This window comes from Sphaerodactylus townsendi, linkage group LG05 (assembly GCF_021028975.2).
Source record: "Sphaerodactylus townsendi isolate TG3544 linkage group LG05, MPM_Stown_v2.3, whole genome shotgun sequence".
Taxonomy (NCBI): domain Eukaryota; kingdom Metazoa; phylum Chordata; class Lepidosauria; order Squamata; family Sphaerodactylidae; genus Sphaerodactylus; species Sphaerodactylus townsendi.
In genome coordinates, this window is record NC_059429.1 from 122,830,452 (window position 1) to 122,856,905 (window position 26,454).

General features: G+C 44.8%; 1 protein-coding gene across 1 annotated transcript in view; it reads left to right on the forward strand.

Moving 5' to 3' along the window:
* Positions 1 to 438: 438 nt before the first annotated feature.
* Positions 439 to 26,454, forward strand: part of EDN3 (endothelin 3) — a 51,057-nt gene continuing 25,041 nt past the window's right edge. The window contains exons 1-2 of the mRNA XM_048495712.1: positions 439 to 949; positions 3,666 to 3,942. Of these exons, the coding sequence (XP_048351669.1) occupies positions 898 to 949; positions 3,666 to 3,942 (329 nt within the window). The 5' untranslated portion in view covers positions 439 to 897. The remainder of the gene's footprint in view (positions 950 to 3,665; positions 3,943 to 26,454) is intronic.

The window sequence follows — 26,454 nt, forward strand, 5'->3', positions numbered from 1 at the left end:
TCTGAAGATGCCAGCCACAGGTGCAGACAAAACATCAGGAGAGAATGCTGCTAGAACACGGCCCTACAGCCCAGAAACCCCACAGCACCCCAATAACAAGGTAATTAAGAAAGGGCATTTATTTCAATATTGTAGATTAATTAATTAAATGCACCTGGCCGAGTAGACTGCAGGTGTCATCCCTGCATTTCCGAATACCTGTTCAATGGCACAGAGCTATGAGCGGCACAGGCACCTGAAACCTCGTGGTTCCTCCTCTCCTCTCCCCCTCCCCTAGGTGTGAGTCTGCTCACATCTGCCCGCTCCGCTTATGCAAATCTCAGGACCCAGAGGAGCCAATCAGAAGCAGAACCTTGGCCAGACCCCGCCCCGGACCCACAAGCCGCGCCCCTCGCCTCAGGCCGCGCTGGGGACCAGTGATGGGTGGCTGGGAGCGCAGAGCGCGTTTTTGCAAGCGGCGTCTCGGTTTCCAGTCGCGGCGCGTCTCGCTCGGCTGCTGGTGCTGCCGCGGCTGCAATACGGTGCGGGAGGCGGAAAAAGCCCCCAGGAAGGACTCCCGGTGGGGGCTGGCGTCCTTTTTTTGGAAATCCCACCGCTTCGTTTCCCAATCGGATTGCGGGGTCTGCAGCGAAACCTAAAGAGGAGGCGAGCGATGGAGCGCCTTTGGGGTTTCCGACCACCCCGTTCCCTTTCTTAAGGACTGTTTCTGCACAAAAGGGGTGTGTGTGTGTGTGTTTAGCCGCGGTCCTCAAAAGGTCATCGGCGCGTGGGAATAACAAGAAGGGCTTGCACAAGAAGAGCCCGGGATTCTTCTGCCGGGAGCAGTTTTGCTTGGGGGGAAATTTCTCCTCTCCCCCCCACCCTTCCACGAGTTGAGAAGTTTGCAATTTGGGTTTCATGGAGCTGCGATTCCTGATACTTTGGGGACTTACAATTACATCAAGCACAGGTAAAAGGGTTGGCGTGGTGGGGGTGGTTATGGATCTTAGCATCAAAAGCCTTTTGCAGAGTCCACTGGTAGGCGGATTTCAGAGGGGATCAAACGTCTGCCCAGACGAAGAGCAGGGTTTTTAGGGGTGTCCTTAAAGCGATTTGCTCAAGCTTAAAGGTGAGTACAACCACCATCTCCTCTACCACACTGCAGAAGCTTTGGGGCCGTTTAAGAATAGCAGCATTCTTTGCAAGCTGGATGGAAATGACTTCCAAGTAAATTACTATAGAAATTTGCCATAGTAGTAGTACCACCAGCCTTCAAAAGCACTTCTGATGCGATCGCCAAAAGTCTCACAACAACCTTGAAAAGTAGGCCTTGTATTAATATTTTTCTCGATCACCCAGTTTTTCAGTAGCACTAACCAAGAAGAGCTTGATTTTGCAGTGGTCAGTTTAGATATATACCCAAGAAAGTAGCGGGATTTGCTGCCTATAATGGGTGTGGAAATTCACAGCCTAAGGCTGTAGAGATCTCATTGATATTTATGGGGTTTCCCCAGCTGTGGGTCGATTTGCAGTGTGGAGCAGTAGTAGCATTAATAACTTTCAAGATCAAACGCACATTTGTTTTTCCTTCGGTGTGATGTTAAGGACAATCTAACAATAACAATGTAATTATTACTAGGGTGAGTTATTTCAATATGTATGTATGGTATTTTGATACTATAGTATATTTTTATTATAGTATTTTATTATAGTATATTATTATTTTACTACAGTATATTAAAATATACCATAGTATATTTTTATTGGGATTTCTTAAACATCTGATGGAGTGAGTTCTCATACACAGAAGTTCATGCTTGGTTAACATTTTGTTAATATTTAAGATGCTGCTAAATTTCTGCTTATTTCTGGAAAGAAACAAGGGACTGTAGAATGTAACAGAGTTAATATGAATAGTGAAAACTCAACCACAATTTTTCAGGAATTAATTCTTTTTTTGACATATGTAGTTTTCAAATACACCTTTGAATGTATTGTGGAAGCCTTTGAATGTTTACACCTGCATAAAAATGTCAGTTGGCAATAGATACCACTAAACTATACATTTGCAAGATTATTAATAACTTTCCAAAAGGGGAAATCCAACATTCTGGACTGATGAAGAGAACAAAATATTTGGAAAAAATGGAGAAATATTTCCAAGTCGTTTTGAAGAGTTGAAATGTATGTTTGGGTAGAGTTGGTTTAGGTAGAATGTTGACCAAAAGTGTGTTTCATAGTGCAATTTAACACTAAGTTGCATCTCTATAAGCCCATTGACGTCCCTAGATTTCAGCTTCAATCTGAGCATGCTTGTTAGGCAGCAAGCCCTATTGTGCTAAATGCAATGCACTTTTGAATAAACATGTTGACCATCGTACTGCACACGTAGCTCTGTTTAGGATCACGTTTTAATTCCTTGTGATGTAGTTATGATGGTCAGGAGTGAGAGTTGGAAAGTCCCTACTTCAAATTTGGCCCCTGCCAGAAAGTGGCTAGGTGTCCTTAGGTGAGCTGTTCAGTCTTGGTGATGTGAAGATAATAATGCAGGACCTACCTTGCTAGCCTGTGAATATTACTATTAGAAGTGCTTTGAAGATTCATATGGTTGCTGTTACTTCTCAGGCAAACGTCTGAATTGCTTTTATCTATAAAATAGGAAGATTTTCAATAGTCAAAGGTCCCATTATCAGATCTGACAAAGGGAGTGTTGGCTCTGGAAAGCTTGTACTCCAAAACTCTTGTTTATCTGTAATCTTCATTCATGCTCTTCCACAGAAGACCCACATGGCTACTCACCTGAAACTATATATAACATCGTTTGAACTTACTTTCATCAAAGCTTGTCACAGTCCTGGCCAACAGCCATTCCCCCACCTTCCCGGGCTCTTTTGCTGTGACGTACAGAGGATGATTTTTGCATTTATCTGTAAGATTGTGGGCTGTTTCGTCAACACCCTAAAATACTGCTGCTCCTGCTGTGGACAGGTGCCTTCTGATCCCCTTCGAAATCTGCATGCCAGCGAGAGGCTGCTATTCACCTCGTGCTTGTTGGCTGTTAGGTAACACCTTTCTGAGAAGTTTTATCCCTACATAGCATGGTTTCTTAGGGCTGTTCATTTTACGTAATGAACCTTTCGATTATTTCATAATGTTTGGCATCTAGAAAGTACATAAGTTTGGGGGTTCATTTGCCCTTTCACGGTGGTTAAACACAAATGTTGAAGAACGGAACACCAGAACGTACGCTGTTTGGCTTCTAATTTATACCACCTAACAATTTGGGCTTTTTCCCCCTTTTTTAAAAAAAGCATTTATTAAGCATGGAAATTTGATGCAATTTGGAATGCTTTTCTGGATGCCCTGATTACAGAGTTTTGTTTTTCTTCATGCCTTTTTTCTCCTCTGTTTTCCCTCTGCAATTATAATTACTGTCAACTTTAGCATGTTGAGTCTCTGTTATTTTATGTGGATACAGCATTACATTTTGCTAGAGTTTGTTAGAGCTGTCTTTCTACAAGCTGGTGTTTGTTTGAGATTTTTAGTAACAGCCTATAAATTATCCCCCCAAGTTCTGCTCCTTAATCAATACCCACAGTTGCCTGTCCAAGACCAGTGGTGGGGTAGCGGTGGCTAAAAATGCACCTCTCTAATTTAACACTTTTTCTTTTCTCCCTGGCCGCTAGTCTTCCTGCTTCCAATCTCTCACCCCTTGCTGTCCCCGGGTGGTGGCAGCATCCGTGGGCTGAGGTCTCCGGGGCTCCGGGAGCAAGAGAGTGAAGAAAACGAGATACCGACAGGGGAGCTGTTATCTACCTGGAGCAGCAATGCTAGCGGCACAGCAGAAGTGGCTGGCCTGGGAGACGCACACCACCGAGCCAAGCGCTGTACTTGCTACACCTACAAGGATAAGGAGTGTATTTATTACTGCCACCTGGATATCATCTGGATCAACACGCCAGAGTGAGTGGGGAGGGAACGCCTCCAAACTGGGGTGGGAAATTAGGGGTAAGTACAGGGTCCTGATTCTGGAGAAGGAGAAATGTGGGGCGGTCGGAATCAACCTCTGGCTATGTGTCCCTTCCCTCTTAGAAACAAAACAGTGGAAATGCTGGGGTGCTGTGTGGTTTCCGGGCTGTATGGCCGTGTTCTAGCAGCATTCTCTCCTGACGTTTTGCCTGCATCTGTGGCTGGCATCTTCAGAGGATCTGCCTTCGACAATACAATGGAAATGCTGTTTCGTTTTGGTGTCTGAGTGCTTTGTTGCCATATGACTGGTCTGTGCAGATGAAACATCAGTTGTTCCATATTAGACAAGATGGCTCCATGTAAATCCCTTGTCATAGGCACCCTTCCTCCAGAGCACCAGATGCTGGAGGAACAGACAATGGGGAGGTTGATTGCTTTCATAGTGTGTTTGCAGGAATCTCGGAATTGCCTGGGCACAACATGGGCCCTTGAATCCTGCAGTAAATCTCTGCTGTTGGAAAAGATTCGTACCGGAATGGGATTCCTTGACTTCCCTCTCCGGCTGTATCTCAAAACGCTCCCAGAAATGTTGCTTCTAAGAACATGGTAAGGTGAGAGTTGGAAGTCTTCAGAGGGAGGGAAGGTTTTTCAGAAATCACTCCTAATCCATCAGTGCCTTTTTGAATTCCTGTGTACAGTAGCTATGTTGTTCTACAGAAGCATTCCTAAAAAAGCTGTAACTTTTTGTTAGGACATGCAAAATATCGCAAAATGAGTGAACTTCTGAGTTCTCCTGAACTCTTCATCAGGCTAGATGTTCGGTACAAAAACAGGGAGGAGAAAGGGATGCAGGAACAGGTAATTGTAGGGCATGATTGTAGGGCTCTGAATCTGCAGTTTGTAGAAGTGCAGGGTGTATTTCAGGCTCGATTGGACCACACGGTATATGGTGCTTAACAGGCACGAGCAGCCACTTGGATGCTGAAGAAAAAAAAACCAGTGTATTTCTTTTGAGACTATAAAAACAAGCAGTTAATGGGATGTCTGCCCAGCCGTGAAAGAATATAGATGATCCTTGTACGGATAAGTGAAAACCTTCTGTTTAAAAAGTTGGATGTTAGTTTTGGGAGATGCACCAGATGTAGAATTAAAGGAAGCCCAGCTGGGTAATATTGCTTTGAGACTGAAGGGCCACCTTGATTCACAAGGAAGGCAACTTGGGGGCCAGTGAATGGGGCCGGCATCACAACTATTTCAGGGCTGCCCGGACGGTCCCTCTCTAGCACCTGGGGCGAAATTACCGCCGAATCGTGCACGTAGTCATTTCGAAATGCCAAAATACCACTGGTGTGTTATGCAACTTATGGCTGCATCACGGCTCCAAGTAATTGGGAGCGTTTCTTTTCAAATATTCCTGCTGCTGTGGAGCTGGGAGAGAATCTGCCGCGACTTTGGGCTTGAATTAAGTATGGCTTCAGCAGTACAACTGTGGGTGGCTTTGGCCTGAGAGAGTTTCTACCCAAAATAGCCCACAGAATCTATTTTTAAGGTGGTTGTTGGATTTGGAGCAAACACGGTGGGCTGTTCTGTGACCAAACCCCCTTTGGTCGTATTTTTTTCTTTTCCCCCCAATGCACCAAGGATAATGCAGTAGACCAATAAGATTGGATTTTACCAAGTTTGTATAAGTCGGGGTGAGATGGAGATTTAAAATGCTTCATGCATTGTGGGAGCGGAACATTCTTCTTGACTGAGATGTGCGTCACCCCCACCTCTACACGAGTTGCTTTTCAGCTGTTTTTTTTTCCTGATGGGGATTACCCCCAGTCTTGACATCACTGTGAAATAAGGGGCCGTGGCATTAGCAGTTGAGGGAAGGGGAGTTTATTTATATCCTGCCTTTTTATTGTTCAAGGTGGTTTTACAATAGTAGTTTTTTTTTAATCCAGTTAAAACCTGAGTAAAATAGCAAAACCCCTTGGGAGAGGTTTCAGCTTCTTGGGGATTTCAGCTCTTTCTCTCCAGTTTACCAGCCCAAACTCCAAATCAAATGGCTCCCACTTTAGAGGAAGTAAACCCCAAGATGGAGGCCGTGGCGGCTGGGGACGGCTCTGCTGGCGCAGTTCTGCACTGCCTCCAGAGGGCTTTTGGGCAGCAGTAGGAGTCAATAATGATGCGGCTGGCCTCCACTCGGTCCAGGGCCTTTACGCCCCTGGCCCCTGCCTGCTGGAACACTCTTCCTCCATTTGTCCGGACCCTGCGGGATCTTGGTGAGTTCCGCAGGGCCTGTAAGACTGAGTTGTTCCACCGGGCTTTGGGGGGGCAGCTGCTGATTGGTGTCCCCTCCCTCTTTCTGCTTTTATTTTGTTTACATCTTGGGTCCCTAACATCTTGGGACCCACTGTTCCCCCTCCTTGGGAGGGTTTTAATGCCGATTTTAATGGACGCCAAAAATGTTGTACTGTACGCTGTGTTTTAAAGGGTTTTATTTTAAAGTTATAGTTAATATTCTATTTATTCTGTATTTTGTGTATTTTATTGTTTGTTTAGCTGTTGTGCACCGCCCAGAGCCCTTCGGGGGAGGGGCGGTATATAAATTTAACAAACAAACAAACAAACAAAAGGCAGGATGTAAACACCAAGTTTAGGCCGGTGTGGCTCTTTAGGGGTTGGGTGCAGTGGTGGGATTCAGCCGGTTTGCACCACTTCGGCAGAACCGGTTGTTAAAATGGTGCTTGTAAACAACCAGTTGTTAAATTATTTGAATCCCACCACCAGAACTGGTTGTTAAATTATTTGAATCTCATTACTGGTTGGGTGCCACCCACCTGTGCTTCACCTTCCCACCGGCATAAACTTCATTTATGCCACCGAGGTTGGCAAACACGTTGGCTCCATAAGCCCGTTCACCCTCCCCTCCAAAGGATTGGGCTGTTTAGTCAGTAGTCCCACTTTCACACAACCATGGTTGCTTTGAGGGAATCAGAGATTCGTATAACAAGAGATTGCACTAGGAGATTGCATTATAGTGGAGCTTTTGAAGTTGATCAGTCAAGGAAGAAATTTTTAATTTGAAGGTTTCGCTTTCTTTACGACAGCTGACTTTTACTGGTTTTGGGCCACTTAATAATTATGTACAGGAAACCCTAATAAAAAGCCATTCATTTGATTTTATAGGTTTTAAATTTGTATTGGACTGTTTTGTGCACTGGCTGTTGTGGGTTTTCTGGGCTGTGTGGCTGTGTCTGGTAGTTTTAGCTCCTAACGTCTCACCCACATCTGTGGCTGGCATCTTCAGAAGCATGTCACGGTGAGATGTGGTTCTCTCTATGGCACAGTATGGAGTGTTTTAAGTAGTTGGTTATTTGTTTTGTCCACCTCTGAGGTAGGTGGGTGGATTAAAAAAAACAATTATTAAAATGGATTTTTAAATTTAAATTGGATTTTTAAAAAAGTAAAATGTTCCTTGAGAAAAAAATCTAATGGTAGTTTTCTGTTTAAGATACATTATTGTCCAAAGATTATTCATCAAAAACTAAGGATTAGTTTTTAATTATGTGGCATGAGGCTGTATATTCATGCAGTGTTTATGAATTCCATTGATCCACTCACAGTGTCACACACTCTCAGAGGTTGCTGTAAGATTATTTTGGGGCTGTTTTCCGTCTAGGTCAGGAGGTCACTGATGCTTGGTATTGTAGTTCTGAAAACTGAATTTGTGTTTGCAGAGATAGCATGCCTCTTTGCAGCAACAGTATTATAAAATAAATATACAGAGTTGAGAAGAGACTTTAATCTCATTATTCACTTTCAAATCTGTGTACACAGAACCAATCCCTTATCTCTTAAGTGCTAAGTCTCAAGAATTTCAATGGAGATAAGATGGTTGGGAATAAAATAGACTAGCACGAGGAGCTAAGTGTGAAGAGGGAGGGGCAAGCAGGAAAAATGGAAATTAACCCCCTTTTAGCCAAACAGCCCACAGGTCTTGGAATTTTTGTGTTTACAGCCTGAGGTCTATCATATCATTCTCTCCCTGGTGGAGAAAATCTACAATGATAGCAGGTCATTAAAAAAGAACATATTTTAATTAAATTCTTTACCTATGGGCGGGGCAGGCATTTGTGCAAACTGCGAATGCTGCAGCCAAGGAACGCAAGAACTGGTGGCCCGAATGAAACTGGAGGAAGTTAACCTGTCAATGATTTCATAATTATCTATGTGTTTCTAATTGTGCAATCAAATCTGTATTTTTGATATAACTGTAAAGCTAATATGAAAATATTATTCTAAAAATGAAACCTTTGTCTGGTTATAAATATGAACAGTAGACCATCAAGAGAATCACTAGTAATTTAAAACAAGTCCACCCTGAAGGGGGATAAGGTGCTTTTGCCTGTATCTGGGTAGAGTTCATTTGCAGTTGCATTTGTATGTGTGTATCCTGGTGTGTTGCTCATCTCAGAATTCAGACTGAAGTGGTGGGAGGGGAGGGGAGGAGCTGGGGAGAGGAAGGAATTTGTTCTATCTGGCGGGTTGTCGAATGGAGTTTTAAAAGTCCCCATGTTTTTGTTTTTGGTGTTTTTTAGAACTGGTAGCCAGGTTTTGTTGTTTTTTTCAGATTCACTTCTTTTTTGTTGAAACAGTCTCAGCCTTTGTGGATTTCTGTTGGAGTTGTCAAGCATCTGTGTCATCAAATAAGATCCTATATTTGACTTGGGTTAGAGCATGTTCAGCTACTGCTGATTTATCAGGTTGGTTTAGTCTGCAGTGCCTTTTATGTTCTTTTCATGTTCTTGTCAGAATGCCTCATTTAGTCCTTCCTTTGTATACTTGTCTGTAGGTACATGGTATATGATAGACTCCTGCAAATGTAAGGGGGTCTCTCTTGTCCTTTGCTGGCTGTAGCATTTGATGTATTTTCTGTTTGAAGGTTATGTTTTTCCACCAGTCTTTCAACCAGTCTGTGATTTCCTTGATGTACGGTAGAAATGCCTTCCGCATGGGGAGCTGTTTTTTTCTCAGCCGTGCATTTTTCTCTGCGTGTTTTATAGCTTTTCTGATTTCTGTTGTGGGGTAGCCAACTGCTTACAGAGCCCAATCTGGAGAATTCATTTAATTAATGAGAAGGTTAGGTTTGCAGATCCTTTTTGCCAAGTCTACCGGAGTTTGGGTTACAACCCTTTTATGTTGTGGATAATGATTAAAGCTTCTGTGTAGATATTGATCTGTGTGGGTCAATTTTCTATAGTCTCTGTGGCTCCATTGCTGGTTTGTTTTGCGGATGGCCATGACATTAAAAAAATGGCAAGTTCCCCTCTTTTCCCTTTTCCACGGTGAGTTGAATGTTAAGGTAGATACTTCTAAGGTGGTTCAAAAATGACAAGAATCCTTCTTCACCATGGCTCCAATTTGTAAAAGTATCATCCACAAATTGGAATCATACTGTCAATTTTTGGCAGTCTATTTTAGGGCTTGTTTTTCATTTCAAAGACTTGGTAGTGATATTCTAAATTGTAATAATTTTGCCGGCCGTCCTTTTGTGGTAATGTGCGTGCCGATGCTTTTGCATGGAGTTTTTTGACATTATGTCTTGAGTTGTGGTGTTCGTGGGAGATCTGTTCAGACAGAGCCCAGGTTGCATCACCCAGATAAATGTGCCCCAAGCAGGATCAGGTCAGGTGAACCTGGCCAAGGAATTCTCCAGATAAGGAACAGATTACATAGCCATTCAATAAAGCATTTATTGGTTTTCCAGGGGAACTGAGCAACAGCCCAGCAAGAGAACAGAGCCTGCAGCCAGTCTGGGTGGGAGTTTTGTACCTCTGAGTGGCCCTCAAATTTAGGCTTGTCTTACTATTTAATCTCTGGTTGTGTTTTCTACAGCCCCCTCTTTCCTGGTTTATCAGAAAACTTGGAGGAAAGGAAGAGTTTTCTGTAATTTGCAGTCTGTTACTCTTATTTTATTCTGGTTTCAGCACAAACCAAGAGAAGAACCTGCTCCACTCTAAAACTTTTTTTCCCACTGGGACATTTTGAGAGGTCTGTTCTGGGAATTCTGGACCTCCCAGAAATGGGGGTCCTGTTTCCTGTTGGGATTGTGGCACATGTAGAGGAGGATGTTAAGCTTCTACCTGTGCTATTTTCTGTGTAAGAAACTTCAACCCCTGATATATCAACAGAGATAAATGTAAGATACCGCACTTAGGCAGAAAAAATGAAATGCACAGATATAGGATGGGTGACACCTGGCTTGACAACATTACATGTGAAAGGGATCTGAGAGTCGTAGTAGACCATAAACTTGAGTCAGCAGTGTGATGCGGCGGCCAAGAAAGCCAATGCGATTTTGGGCTGTATCAATAGGAGTGTAGTGTCAAGTTTGAGGAATGTAATTGTTCCTCTCTATTATGCATCGGTTAGACCTCACCCGGAATATTGTGTACAGTTTTGGGCACCGCAGTTTGGGAGGGATATTGACCGGCTGGAGCGGGTCCAGAGGAGGGCAACCAAAATGGTAAAAGGTCTGGAGTCCATGTCCTACGAAGAGGCTTAGGGAGCTGGGGATGTTTAGTCTGGAGAACCATAGGTTAATGGGTGACATGATAGCCATGTTTATCTATTTGAAGGGATGTTTAACTGTTTGAAGGGAGGGAGCAAGCTTGTTTTCTGCTGCCTCAGACACTAGGGCACGGAGTAATGGATTCAAGGTGAAGGAAAAGAGATTCCACCTAAACATTCTTGAGCGTCAGGGCTGTTCAACAGTGGAATGCAGTGCCTCAGAGAATTGTGGCGTCTCCTTCTTTGGAGGTTTTTAAACAGAGGCTGGATGAACATATGTCGGGAGTGCTTTGAGTGTGTGTTCCTGCATTGCAGGGGGTTGGACTTGATGGCCCTTGTGGTCTCTTCCAATTCTATGATTCTATAAGATTCCCCCAGCATAGGAGCTAATGAGGAAAACACACTAAATATGAAACCAGAACTTTAAAAATCCACCCTTACAACTCCCACCTTCCCAGCAGTAATATATAAGATAAATAAATAAAAAATTAAGTAGTTTTGCTAACAGTAAACTGCTAGGAATGTCAGACCAGTCTTGAGAAAAGCTTCCGAGTCATCTCGGCACAGCAGAGCAACAACAACAGGCAGGTACCTACTATATCTGAATTGCTGTTAGCACCAACCACTTCAGCAACCCTTTCTTGGCTCACAAGCTTCTATCATTGGCATGTAAATGACTGTATCTCGTTTCTTTCTCCAAGGAAAAGCTGAAGCAATATATTTGCCTGTATTTTGTTCAGGATGCTCATTGGGTGTTGGTTTGACTTGAACATACTTGAGAAACCGGGTATGAGTACTTAAGAGGAACATGTCTAAGTTCTGAACTTGTATTGACTTCATAACATTTGCACTGTCATGGGCTCAGCCGATGGATCCTGAGAATTGCCGTCTGAGATAGCGAGGATTCTGTTAGAGGTTCCTAGCCGTTTCACAGAACTACAGATTGTAGGACTGACTGGGAAGAGGAATTGTAGTCTAACTACTTTATATGTAGCGTGGAATACACCCTTAGGTTTACTCTTCCCAGATGCGTGCCCAGATAGGTGAACTCATGCACCTGCTGTCAACTGCCTGCACTACACCTAGTGAGCAATAAGATAAACATTGGGGGGGGGGGTGACATCACAGCCTACTCCCACAATGATCTAAGAATTCCCCTATGATCTTAACCATAGAGATTGGGAGAATTCCTAGAGTGTTGAGGGTGTGTCCATCTGCAACATTTTCCTTTCCATGCTCCCCTCCCCAAAAGCTCTGGGATTTGTGGGTATAGGTCTAGAATTGTTTTTAGGCTACAAAGGCACAGTATTGGTTAACCTGTGTAGTGATTTAACCCTTCTATGTTTCAATCCAGCACCTGTGTACTGTGAGCTAAAATGATGATGGGATTAATGTATCAATATTAAGCTGCTTCACGTTGGCCTGGACTCAGCGGTGGGTCACTTTTGCTTGTTAAAGTGAGAGGAAGGAATGGATGTCTGTGACAAAGCTCTCTGAATGCTTTGGAATTATTATTGTTGCTGCTGTTGTAGATTTCACAGCTGCCTGTGCCCTTCCTGGCTACTGAAGGCCAGCGAGACCGTGTTGCGGAGTCCCCTGTTGAAAATTGTCAACTTCTCCCTTGAGCAGGGGTCTTCAAACTATGGCCCTCCAGATGTTCAGAGACTACAATTCCCATGAGCCCTACCACTTGGCCATGCTGGAAGGAGTGATGGGAATTGTAGTCCATGAACATCTGGAGGGCCATAGTTTGAAGACCCCTGCCCTTGAGCAAGGAGTGTTTCCATGGCGGCTGAAAGAGACGGTGGTCTGCTCGTTCTTGAAAAGACCAACGTTAGATCAAACTGATCTGGCCGCTTACTGCCTGGTTTTGAAGCTTTCGTTTCTGGGTAAGGTAATTGAGAGAGTGGTTGTGGAGCAGTTTCAGATTTTCCTGGATGAAGCCAAAGTGTTAGATCCCCTCCAGTCTGGCTTCTGTGCTGGTCATGGGACAGAGACCATGTTAGTCACCACTGAGGAAGAGCTACGTCTCCAGCTGGATTGGGGTGGGTCAATGCTGCTAGTATTATTGGACCTAACTGCAGTGTTCAACATGGTTGATTATGACCTGTTGGTCCACGTTTTCGCCGACGCTGGAGTCTGAGGAATAGCTTGTGATTGGATGATCTCGTATCTCCAGTGCTGGGGGACTGCAGGTAATGTCGGGGTGGGGGAGGTTTCTGAGTAGAACCCCATTATATGTGGGTTGCCTCAGGGGGCCATCCTCTCCCCAATGCTGTTTAATATCTATATGTGGCCCCTCGCCGAGCTGGAGTGGAGCTTTGGGTTGGGATGCCATCAGTATGCGGATGACACTCAGCTCATTCTCACGATGGTGGGCTGACCGGCCTCTTCCCCTGAGGCTCTGCAGTACTGTTTAGAAACTGTACCTGGTTGGTTGAGAACAAGCAGACTGAAATTAAATCCATGGAAGACAGAGATTCTGTGGCTTGGCTGGGGGGATTGGTGGCGGAATTTCCATCTGCCAGTTCTGGCGATGAGGCCCTCATCAGTAAGGAGCTTGGGTGTGACCCTGGACTCCACTCTTTTGAAGGACCAGGTCACAAAGACAACTCAGATGGCTTTCCCACCTACATCAGGTGCAGCAGCTGGCCCCTTACCACTCCTAGGCTGATTGGGCTTCAGTGATCCATGCAACGGTCACCTCTAGGCTAGACTGCTGTAACTCGCTTTACGCTAACTCACCTTTGACGTTGATCTGGAAATTGAAACTTGTATAGCAAGCAGCTGCTAGGCTCCTAGTTGGAGCCTCTAGCCCGGACCACATAACACCTGTCCTAAAAGATCTTCATTGGTTGCCTGTCAAGCACCGGGTCATCTTCAAAGTTTTGGTGTTGACCTTTAAGGCCATTAGCGGTCTTGGACCTGCATATCTGCAAGACCACCTCTTCTTTTACTGTCCTCAAAGACCCCTCCAGTCTGCAGAGGGGAATATGTTGGTGGCCCCTGGCATTGACATGGGCCAGGGCTTTTACGGTCCTGGCCCTGGTGTGGTGGATTGCACTCCATGATGACATCTGGGCCTTGCGGAATCTGTCTCAGTTCCACAGGGCTTGGAAAATGGAGTTATTCCACCGGGCCTTTTCTGCCAGGCCACCTGGGCACCCCCTTTTTTAATATGGTCCCATGGCCTTTGCCTGGGTGTGATACGCTCGCCTGCTCCTTTATGTTGTTTTGTAGGTTTTATGCCATCTTATTTGTAACTGGTTTTAACTTTTATCCTTTTTGTATTGCTTTTATATTATTGTATTCTTTTATTATGGTTACATATGTAAGCTGCCTCAAGTCCCTTTGGAGATTGGTGGGGTAAAAATAAAATGAAATAAATAATAAATAAATAAGAAAGAAAGAAAGAAAGAAAGAAAGAATTTAGCTGAACTGATTTTTGTTTTTTTGAGAGAAATTGTAATTCCGGATGGTAATTACAGTGGTAATTGCAATGATAATCCTAATTTATTGTCGAAGGCTTTCAAAGGTAATCCTAATTGTCCAATGGTAATTGTAATTACAATGGAATCTGTTGCTTAAAGCTACAGGGAATCTGAGGGGCTCTCTTAACTAAAGCTACAGGGGCTCCTTTTATTATTTTTGGGGTTTTAAAAACCCCTCACTGTATTTTTTTGAGTTCCTATTTTTCTGCAAATTTGGAGCCCTTTTCTGGTCTGTAGAAAGATAGATTTTGCCCAATCGCAGCTCTGGTCAATGGATTTAATGCACAGATATTAATGTCCTGCTGATCTAAACCCCATTGGTACACTTTGTTTACATTTTTAAAAAATTGTATGGCTTGAAGAGTGAATATCCAAATTCAGATGTAAGGGGAAATTCTAATACTCAAATTGGTGTCTCGCATTATAGTAGTCAGTTGTCACAGCTGGATTCCAGAGGTTGCATTCCATTCCCAGTGTAGTACAGGCAAATATTTATACATACATTTTTCAATTAAGAACTTCTGTGTAATGGCAAATAATTTTATTAGGCAAATACAGATGTTTTTTAAAAGTCTTGGAAGTCATATGAATTTAATACGTGCCACATGTATTTTCTCTGTTAGCTTGAGCTTTCTGTTTTCCTGTAGTGTTGCATATCCATGGATTTCTCAGAGCGGGAGTTTACTGCTTCCTCCTCCTGCTTGCATCCCTCTGAACAACCTAAAATTTTATTCTTGGGGGTCTGAGGACCCACGGGGCAAACTTGGGGGTTTGCAGTGAGAGGCAGTAACTGGCAGAAATGGCTTTCTTCTCTTTCACAAACAGAAATACCATTCAATCAAGAAGAACTGGGTGGCTGGATCCATGCCATCTGTGAAATGCTGAAACACCCAGGGACATTTTCATAGCTGTCTATAATGGAGGTGTAAATTCTACTTCTTTTAATCTGTGAAATGATTTTCCTATATTCTGTCAAGTTGTCGGCAACTTGTGGCAACCCTGTAAGATTTTCAAGGCAAGAGACCAACAGAGGTGGTTTGCAAACCTGCATAGCAACCCTAGGCGTCCTTGGAGGTCTCCAATCCAAGTACCAAGCAGAGCTAACCTGCTTATCTTCTGGGATCTGATGAGGTTGGAGTAGCTTGGCCTATCCAGGTCGGGGCAAATGAAGTAATTTTGTTTGGTGATAATGTTGATCTGGATCATGCTGCCATCAAATTCTGTGCTAAAAGGGTAAAGTCAAGCAAGCGTAAAACTGGGCCTGTTCCACACAGACCAAGCTTTCTATCCTGTTCGGAGTTACGTCAGTCTGAACCCACTGATTTAGACCGAGGCGACTGTTTCAAATTGCAGTCAAAGCAGATGTGATGGATGTGTTTCTGAAAAAGAGGGGGGCAAATTCCAGCTGGATACATGTGTGCGTGCGCGCGTGCTCATCTGGTCCATAGGAGCTTTTCATGCTGCTCTCAAGCTGTTTAACAAATTCAGAACCTCTGCACCCTTAACTCTAGAATCAGCTAGTGGGGTGATGCTCTAGAACAGGGGTCTGCAACCTGTGGCTCTCCAGATGTTCATGGACTACAATTCCCATGAGCCCCTGCTGCAGGGGCTCATGTGATTTGTAGTCCATGAACATCTGGAGAGCCACGGGTTGCAGACCCCTGCTCTAGAAGAATCACAGAGTGGCTTGAGTGCCAACAGCCAGAGGCGTAGCTCCAAGGAGGCTGGATTGTGTGCGACGCATTCCGGGGGCATGGTGGGACATTCCAGGGCGTGGCGGGGGCAGAGTTCACACCAGTGTACCGGGCGCTTTCCCCCTTTGCTACGCCTCTGCCAACAGCCCAGAAGAACAGAAGAGCAAGAGAAAGAAAGCTGCATCTTGGCCTGATTAGAAGGGTTCCAGAATGGATTCCATCTCTTCCTGTTTTCAGAGTTGCCAGCGCTGGAAGCAGGAAGAAACAACATCCTCCTCAGGAATGGGCAGAACCCCAGGTGTGACTCTAGGGCCCACCCCTTTATTAAATATAGGTCTCAATTGCAAGCTCCTTTTCATTTTAAACAGTGGGGCTAAATTGTGATGTGTGAAGCAGCTGTTGGTACTGGAACTGAAATGTCTTTCTGCTGTCTCAGTTTCTGTTTTGTTTAATAGAATACTTCTGATCCTTAGCTTACATTTTAGGATAAATCCAGATGAGATGGAGACAGTCATGATTGATTTCTGCTGTAACAGGGACATACGAATGAGCTGATCGCTTTCTCCATTTCCTGTGCTGTTTTTTTGGATGCGAATAGTCCTCTTGAAGCTGCTATGGCATAATTTTGTTCACAGGACAAAAAGATACTTGGAGAATGTGGCTGTGATTTGTATCTCATGGCATGGGTTTTTTTTAACCCTTTCCACCTTTCCCAGACCCACACCCCCTGTTCCACACTACCCTGCCCATCTGTGGCAACATTTAAATTTGCGGGATGGAGGGAGATCCGGCAGGATTGTGTATCTTCTCCTGGCTCCTCCAGTTAAGCTCTCAAATTCTGTTCCTCCTCATGCACTTACTAAAGGAAGGTAATTGATGAATTGGAATGTTGCAGAGTTCCTCGTCAAAAACAACATTGTGATTGTTTCACATAGCTTGGGACCAACATAACTGAAGGAATCTCTACTTGTAATGTTGTGATGATGTAATTAGAGCGCTATATTTTAACAGGGACTAATACTTAAATGTATGGAGCTTATTTATTTATTTAATTGTATTTATTTATTTAATTGTATTTGTGTTGTGCACCGCCCTGAGCCTTCCGGGAGAGGGCCGTATACAAGTTTAATAAATGAATAATAATTACTTCCATATGAACCTGCCTGACTGCTATGGTCATCTTCTGAGGCTCTGTTTCAAGAGCCCCACTTGAGATAAAGTGAGTGGCAACTTGAGAGAGGACTTTTCTTGGACATGACACCAAAGCTATGGAACTCTTTTTCCAGAAAGACTCATCTGCCTCCAGTAGGTGAAGACTTTTTTGCTTCTTCAGATATTCCCTCAGAAATCCCTTCGTCCTGCCTAATTTAGTTGTTGTTTTCTGTGCTGTTTTTATATGCATGTCCGTCCGTCCATCCATCCATCCATCCAGTGAAAGCAGCTGATGAAGCCTTGGCCCTTGTGGAGTGAGCATGCACAGTAATGGGACACTCTACCTGTGCTACAGCATAGGCCTTGAAGATAGCCTTGGTTACCCATTTGGACAATGACTGAGCAGTGAAATTCTGTTGTCGCCGCTGACTTATGGTGACCCCACAGACTTTTCAAAGCAGGAGACAAACAAGATGTGGCTTGCCATTGCCTATCTCTGCATAGCAACCCTGGAATTCCTTGGGATCTCCTATCCCAAGGGTGGCCAACCTATGATGCTCCAGATGTTCATGGACTACAATTCCCATCAGCCCCTGCCAGTATGGCCAGTTGGTGGGAATTGTAGTCTATGAACATCTGGAGCACCATAGGGGCTGGTGGGAATTGTGGTCTATGAACATCTGGAGCACCATAGGTTGGCCACCCCTGTCCTATCCAAACACTAACCTGGTCTGACCCAGCTTAGCTTGGTTTTAATTGTTTTTATGACATTGTAATGATTTGACAACTTACTTGGTGGTCCTGAGGGGGGCAGAAGGCAGAGAGTGACTTTTGTAAATAACTAAATGTGTTATTGATGGGGGAACAGGTTCCTGGGTATGAAAAGTTGGTCCAAAGCAGTGGGTTTGAGAGCCACCTGTGTGTCTGTCTTAGCTCCTTCTCTCACTTCAAAACATGTCATCAAAATGGGGCCTTATCACTCTCTTGGTGTTTGAAAGAAATAAAACTCCACGTGGGTCACCTCTGTGACACCCTTGATAAGAATGTAATTTTGTTTCCTCATGTTAAGAATACGTTCCCATATACACCCTCGTAATAAGCGGCCTGCTGGGTCAATCTGGCATATGAAGGTCATGGTTATCCATCAGTCTGTAAAAGATAAATTGCCTGCAGCTCCTGAATATCAGTGCTAGGAGATGACTTTAGGGATGGAACTGGGCTCCATGTTCTGTTTGTTAGCTTTCTAGGGCAGTGATGGCGAACCTTTTTGAGACCGAGTGCCCAAATTTCAACCCCAAACTTGCTTATTTATCGCAAAGTGCCAACACGGCAATTTAACCTGAACACTGAGGTTTTAGTTTAGAAAAAATGGTTGGCTCCTAGGCGTGAATTACTCAGGAGTAAACTTGGTGGTATTTGGTGGCTTGGCTTTGAAACAACTCTTCCAATGGGTGAATCACAACCCTAGGAGGGTTTACTCAGAAGCAAGCCCCATTGCCAGCAACCGAGCGTACTCCCAGGTAAAGGATTGCGCTTTAGTTCCTCGCATGAAAATCAGTGGGGTTTAACGGTGCTTAACAGGGTTACCTACACTGCTTCCCCAAAACTAGGTCTTAGGTTTAATTCTAATAATCGAGCCCAGCGGCCCAGGCCAGCCTAGATGTGTGTGTGGGGCACTCTGTTTGCGCGTGCCCACAGAGAGGGCTCTGAGTGCCACCTCTGGCACCCGTGCCATAGGTTCGCCACCACTGTTCTAGGGTAACTGTAAAACAGGATACTGAAGTAGATGGACCCTGGTCTGTTCTTATGGGAAGGAGGATTTTCACCTTTCAAGCTTTGCTTGATTTCACTGACAGAACCTGGGCTCCCTTTGCTGGTATCAGTGACTGTAAAGGGGAAAAGATGTCTATTGTTTAAGAGCAAACATACAGGTTTTAAACTCTAATAACAAATGAGATAGCTCAGTTTTGATTGGTGAAGCTGAGCAGATGTTGAAGGGCAAAAGCTGCTCTTACCTGCTGTGCTCTGAATTGTAGCTATGCGTGTTTTACGTTTTACAGATAGATGGAGATTCACAACCCCCCTGACATCAGTCTTGGTGTGCGTTTTACCCCTTTAATTTTCATGGAATCATTGAGTTGGAAGAGACCACAAGGGCCATCCAGTCCAACCCCTGCCATGCAGGAATCAAAGCACTCCTGGCTATCCAGTCTCTGTTTAACACCCCCCCCCCCAAAGAAGGAGACTCCCCCACACTCCAAGGCAGTGTATTTTAGCTTTAAAAGGGGCTTGGATAGATTTATGGAGAAGAAGTTGATTTATGGCTACCAATCTTGATCCTCTTTGATCTGAGATTGCAAATGCCTTAACAGTCCAGGTGCTCGGGAGCAAAAGCCGCAGAAGGCCATTGCTCTCACATCCTGCATGTGAGCTTCCAAAGGCACCTGGTGGGCCACTGCGAGTAGCAGAGAGCTGGACTAGATGGACTCTGGTCTGATCCAGCTGGCTTGTTCTTATGTTCTTATTCTACTGTTGAATAGCCCTTACCATCAGGAAGTTCTTCCTAATGTTTAAGTTCTTCCTATTGTTTTCCTGTACCTTGAGTTGTTTTCTTGTTGAGGAGTTGTGTGAAAAGATCCTTTCCATTCAGGCCTTGAATTAGTTTGTCCTTTTTCCCCCCGGGAAGTCTTTGTCATGTGATGTGAGCATTGCTTCCCATATAGGAAAACTCAGCTGGATACATGTTTAAGAATGACTGCTTGCAAACTCAAAATGCAGCTGTGTTTTCTCACTTGTTCTTGATGTACCAGCTGTTGCCAGCACAGAAGTAACATCCATTTAGAAAATCTTGCAGAAGCAGCACAGAATTGTCACCTGAAATTTGGAAGTAATAATCACCTTGACTCTGTTTTTTAAAAATCCATAGAGACATTCCATTAGTTCTCGAGTTAGTCAGCATGATTGAATTATCCATTATCTATTCCTATTGATCTCAGCATGGGTCTCCATACCTGCTTGCTGGTACAAGTCCTTAATTGAGACAAGTTGCGTTTCTGCAAAATGGCCATCTGGTTTGTATTTTTATATTGGCAGAGATTGCAAATGTATAAGCTGAGGCACCTAATTTTACCACCAAAACCTGGGGAAACCTATTGACTCCGTATAAGCGGAAGGTGGGAAGCTGGGAGGCAGAGGGAGCTCCTTATTTGGGCAGTGACTCCCCCTGATGTCATTGCCCAAATAAGGAGCTCCACCTCCCTGCTGGGTTTGAGGAAGCCCAGGCAACCCAGGTGGTGGAGGGAGCTCCTTATTTGGGCTATGATATCGGGGGGTCACTTCCCAAATAAGGAGCTCCCTCCACCTCCAGACAGGCTGGGCTTCATGGAGGGAGCTCCTTATTTGGGCAATGACATCAGGGGGAGTCACTGCCCAAATAAGGAGCTCCCTCCACCTCCGGGCAGGCTGGGCTTCCTCAAACCCAGCCCGAAAATGGAGAATGCTCCTTATTTGGGCAATGACATCAGGGGGAGTCACTGCCCAAATAAGGAGTTCCCTCTGCCTCCCGGGGTTTGAGGAAGCCCAGCCAGCCAGGGTTCCCCTTCACCCTCTGAAGAGGGCAGCAACAAGCGGCTGGAGGTCGTCCGGGCCACGCCCCCAACCTCGGCAGAGGCCTGAAGAGCCGGCTGGTAAGCAGGACTCCTGTATAAGCCAAGGAGGCCTTTTTCAGCCTTAAAACAGGGCTGAAAAACTCAGCTCATATATATGATAATCTTCCTCAAACAATGGTTGGGAGGATAAAATTGCAGGAACGTCTTGCGTCTTGCAGGAACGGCAGAATGCAAATGTAATTAATAAGTAAATGGGAAGGAGCCCAGTTTATTTCTACTCCTGGACCTGTTTGTTTTCCCCTGTTACTCTGCGGTGAAAATACACCTGTGAAAGCGTGCCAATCTTCGGCTGCCACTTGGAGTTCTCCAGAATTACAACTGATCTCCAGACTGCAGAGATCAGTTCAGAGGCAAAGTGCCCGATGCACCGGTGCATCCTCTGCCTCCATCCCGTCCTGGAACACCCTTGCCACACCCCCATAGGGGGGCGTGCCCGGTGCATCGTGCCCCCCGTCCCCTTGGATCAGTTCTGTGGGAGAAAATGGCTGCTTTGGAAGGGTGGCCTGTATGCCATTATGCCCCACTGAGGTCCTTCTCCCCAATTTGTTCCCCAGGTTTCACCCCTAACTCTCCAGGAATTTCCCAACCCAAACTTGGCAACTTGTGCATAGGGTTCCTGCTGTGTTAAGGGATGATGTTGTGTTGCTATTACTCAGGTTCTACTTGACAAATTCCAAAGGCAAACTCTTTGCATTGGTCACATAGAGGAGTATTTTTGGTTATTAGCACTGGATGGTGAACTCGTGTTCAGTTTAACCCTGAGATGAATCCTTTATCTCTGTTGTACTGTGGAGCATTTATTTATTGGGAAGATTTTCATCCTGCCACTTACCCATAAGAGCAGGAGGAGGAGAATACAGGCAAATGAACTGCCCCCAAAATAAACAAGCCCTTTGAATAGTTGAATTAAAAGAATAAAACATAAAATAGCCGTAGAGAAGCACTTACTTAAGGTAAGTGGTAAGTATAAAAAGCCAAGCACTTTAACCATTTTCAGAGACAGATTTTACAAGCTGGCGCAGCAAGTACAGATTTACAACCAAACAAAGCAATTGGGTTGCATCCCGCAGCAAATTTCTGCCACCAGAAAGTGGTGTTTTCATCAATTTCCATCTCCTGCTCTATGCCTTTGATCAGCCAACCCCACCTGATGCTGTTCCTGCTGATCCCAGTCTCCCAAGAGCAACATTTCAAGCATCGTTTTGAGCAGCAAAAATGAGAAGGCAAGATTGCTTTTGGAAGAAATACTCTCCATCAGCAGAGATTTACTGCAGGAGCCACACCACTGAGTTGGTAGCTAAATATCACTTCATGGCGCATAAATTTTAATGCTGAAGCTAGGAAGGCGAAGGAAAAAAACGAAGCAAATGCTTAGTACCTCTTGGAGTCTGCAAGTTTTTCCACAGGCACTAGAGGAGCAAGAATGGTGAAACCACCAGGGGGTGCAACAGCAGAAGAAACGTGAGTTTTACCACTGAGTTTTGGAGATTGCTAGAGCACTCCCACAATGTGTGACATCACATCTGGTTATGCGACCAGAAGTCATCACAGCATCGCTTGATACTGTGTGATACCTAGCCCTGCCCCAGAGACTCCCAACGCTTTCCTGACCTTGGCTGGCAACCCTAGAAGCTGCTTGGAAAACACCAAGCCTTTCCCATGAGTCTATCTGGTCCTCCAGTGTCTTTGGATTATCTTTAGATATAAATTACAGCAGCTGCCTGACAGTCACCTGCTTTAGTAGATATTAATCTGAATTGACACATCTTCTTTGCAATTTATTTGACCTTATGAGAAACTACTCAAATTTTTATAGACTGTGAAGGCAAGTTTTTACTCTCTGCTTATTTTTTGGCACATCTGCAGGTAGGAAAGTTTCCTTTAAGCGCAACCCTTTGATGCATAATACAGCAAAGTTGTTGTTGTGGCATAACGTGCATACATACTTATTTTCAGTCAATGTTAGTGAGATTTTTAGTCAAACTAACATCAGTCAATGTTAGTAAACTAACATCAAGAAAGTGTTGTATATGTGCTGATTATGTGTGGTTACTGACTTACTCTGTTCTCCAAAAACTATGTGAAGTGATTTATCGCCAGGTCACAATAAAACAGTTATGAAATGGACTAAAACGGTTTTTTCCGTAAAACTCCCCTCACAAACTAAAAAAGGAACATAAAAGTGCAACAAAGCAGTTTCTATAGTAGCAGCCAGAATTTGCTAAATGGAGAAAAAGAAGGTATGTGCAATACTATTCCATCATAGTGATGAAAAAATTCTGGAAAATGTGAAGTTATGGGGAAAAAATATTTTTTCTTCAGAAAAAAGGTAATATTGGAAAAAACTGAAATATATACAATATTTTCCTTTCAATTTTAAACTTATTTTGGTGCTTTAAAAGCATGAAGTACATATTTAATACCATAGAATATAAAATATTAGAATTTGGAATATTTTAAGGGATAGGCAGCCCCGTCCAAAACCCTTGGTGACAGGACACTGCGCTGCCCAGCGGTGGGATCCAAAAATGTTAATAACAGGTTCCCATGGTGGTGGGATTCAAACTGTGGCGTAGCGGCAACGGGGCTGGGCGGGGCACAACGGGGGCATGGCCGGGCATTCCAGGGTGGGGCATTCCTGGGCGGGGCCGTGGCAGGGCGTTACCAGCTGCTGCGCCTGAGTCCTTGAAGGAAGCGAATGCCAGGCACAGGCTGCCACATGGCAGTGCACCTCCTGCTAGACTGCTTCAAGTTCTGCGCACTACTGCTGAGAGGAGGGGCGTAACTGAGGCAAAAATCACGTGGCAAAATCACCAATTAGTAACCCCCTCTCGGCACACACAAACAATTAGTAACCTACTCTCGGGAACCTGTGAGAACCTGCTGGATCCCACCTCTGGCGCTGCCCCTCCGCCTACAAGATGAGGAAGGAGCAAAAACCTCAAAGAAACCCCCAGCTGCTGGCAAGCCCTCCAAATGGTTTACAAGACGAGTCTGAGGGCTGTGGCACTGTGCCCCAACCCTAAATCCTAGCTGGGAGCTAATGTCAGCCCCACCCCTTGGGAATGCCCCAGCTTATCCCCACACTCTGGCATCCTATTGAGATGCCAGCATAGCCCCTCTACCTAGACTTCAGCATTTTGCTCTAGCAAATCTGAGGGGCAGGTGGCTCCTGGTGTGTCTGCCTCCTCCTCCAGGATATGTGCCCTGGGAAGGCAAGTGCGCCAGTACAAGGCTGCGCTGCTACCCCAAACACAATTTGGTCCCTCCCAGATGGGGTTGTCATGAGCATCTTTATTTTCTACAGGAAGAACTTCAAAAGCACCCAGTATTAGAATGAGAGAGGGAGAACGCTTTCCTAACTTAACACATATATCCTATTTTCATCTGAGAAGCAAACTCTTTTGGATCAAATGACGCAAAATGCAAATGGTGCCTGTGAAGATATTGGCAAACAAGATGTTGGTGGTGGGGAAACCACAAGGGTTGTATTTGAGCAAGCATTTGAGCAAGCATGCTTGGAGCAAATCTAGCTTTAACGGCCCAGGCAGCATCTCTGGGATTCACCTTAGACTTGGCTGGTGGCTGTGCTGGTCTGGGAGGGAATTACGGACATAAACCCTATCTGCTAACTTTTCTTGATTTATGCAAAGGCTTTTGTAGCATGGGAAGAAACCTGGCCTGGGGCTGTATGCAGAATAGGCTGGTGTGTCAGTGGAGAGCCAGTGTGGTGTAGTAATTTAGAGCGGTGGACTCTAATCTAGAGAACCAGATTTGATTCCCCTTTCATCCACATGAGCAGCAGAGTCTTATCTGGTGAACTGGGTTTGTTTCCCCTCTCCTTAGACTAGCCACAGTACTCTCAGAACTCTCTCAGCCCCTCCTACTTCTCAAGGTGTCTGTTAGGAGAGGAAAGGAAAAGGAGTTTGTAAGCTACCTTGAGACACCTTACAGGAGAGAAAGGTGGGGTATAAAAAGAGCAGCAGTGGCGTAGGAGGTTAAGAGCTCATGTATCTAATCTGGAGGAACCGGGTTTGATTCCCAGCTCTGCCGCCTGAGCTATGGAGGCTTATCTGGGGAATTCAGATTAGCCTGTACACTCCCGCACATGCCAGCTGGGTGACCTTGGGCTAGTCTGATGCTGACATTTGTTTGGTAAATGTTTTGCTGGGGGTGATTTGTGAGAGATTGACATACTTAATACCCACTTGCACTGGCTTGGAGTTGTTTCTCAGGCTAACAACCTACCTCATAGGGTTGTTGTGATTAGGAAATTAGGAAAAGAGTTGGTGGAGAGAGAGCCATGTATGTTTTGCTGGGAGTGGGAGGTGTTTTGTGAGCTGGTACAAAAAAATCATTGTTTGGTCATGGTGGGGGAGGGTGGCATATGCAGGCGGTGGGAGGCATGAAGCCTCGATTTTGTCCCAGTTTGCCTAGGTACGCCCCTGGGCTAGTCACAGCTTTTCGGAGCTCTCTCAGCCCCACCTACCTCACAGGGTGTTTGTTGTGAGGGGGGAAGGGCAAGGAGATTGTAAGCCCCTTTGAGTCTCCTGCAGGAGAGAAAGGGGGGATATAAAACCAAACTCTTCTTCTTCCTCCACAAGAAGCCTGCTGAGTGACCTTGGGCTAGTCACAGTCTTTTTTGAACTCTGAGCCCACCTACCCCACAAGGTGTTTGTTGTGGGGAGAGGATGGAAGGAGTTTGTAATCGCTTTCAGACTCCTTACATGAGAGAAAAAAGGGATATAAAAACCAATTCTTCTATTTGCCTCTGTGATTATGCTGATGGATGCCCATTCCTGCAATATTTCTTGGTAAACCAAGCTAGTTTTGCCATACAAGCTGCCATCTGAGTCATGATGGAGGACAGACTGGCAAGCCCTCCTGTGCACACATGCATGATCCCTGCCCCTGATAGGTAGCTGTAATATTAATACCGCCCTGAGCTACCACACGTAAAGGCGGCCTAGCTACAAAGCGAGCGGGCACACACCTAAAGCTCTTCTGGAGATCCTGTCACGCTTGTTCTAGCTGCCACCTCTGAGAGAATATTGATAGCTCTGTGAGGGGATTTTTCTTTTCCCTTCAAAAACTGGTTTCTCTTTCTCTGGCTAGATTGGGCACTCTTGAATGACTCCTTGAGGCTTATTAACAAGTGAATAAAGATGGAACGTTCATTTACAGATTTACAAGAATATAAGTTACAGAGATAGTTAAACTTTTATTTTTCTTTGGCAGGAATACTTTGATAAACCTTTTAGTTGTTACAGTCAGTTCTTTGCTAAACACTTTAGTTGTTTCAGGCTGTTTTTGATTCAGTTTTAATTCAACTTTCACAGGGAAAATCTTTCTTTCACAGATCTAGACAAATACTTAAATATCCTACTTGGCACATAGGTCTTCACAGAGCAGACTTTGGGGTATCCCACCTGGAACCCACTCTGTTAATTAAATATCACAAACCCTCAGAGACATCACTGTCCTGTATCTAGGACACAGGTGTCAAACTCACGCCCCTCCAGATGTTATGGACTACAGTTCCCATCATCCCCTGCTAGCACAATGCTGACAGGGGATGATGGGAACTGTAGTCCATAACATCTGGAGGGCCGTAAGTTTGACACCTATGATGTAGGAGCTTTCTCCACAGAGATCTATACCCAAGCTCTCCGTGTGTTATAAGTATTGCCTTTGTGATGATATTTCCCCTTGGACTTAGGCTCAGGTATTACACACAGCCTGGCCTTTTCCAGTCCTTCACTAAAACTGGTTGTACAGTGAGCAGCAAAGCTCTCTTTCTCTCAGCTCTCTGACTTTCTCTCTGGTCTCTCCTTCTTGCCTTTCTCTCTCTGGTCTCCCCTCATGAACCCCCCACCCCCCCGGCCTTTTAAAGTTAGTTGCAGCAGCAGCCAGCCGATCAGGAGGAGCTCTAGGTTAACT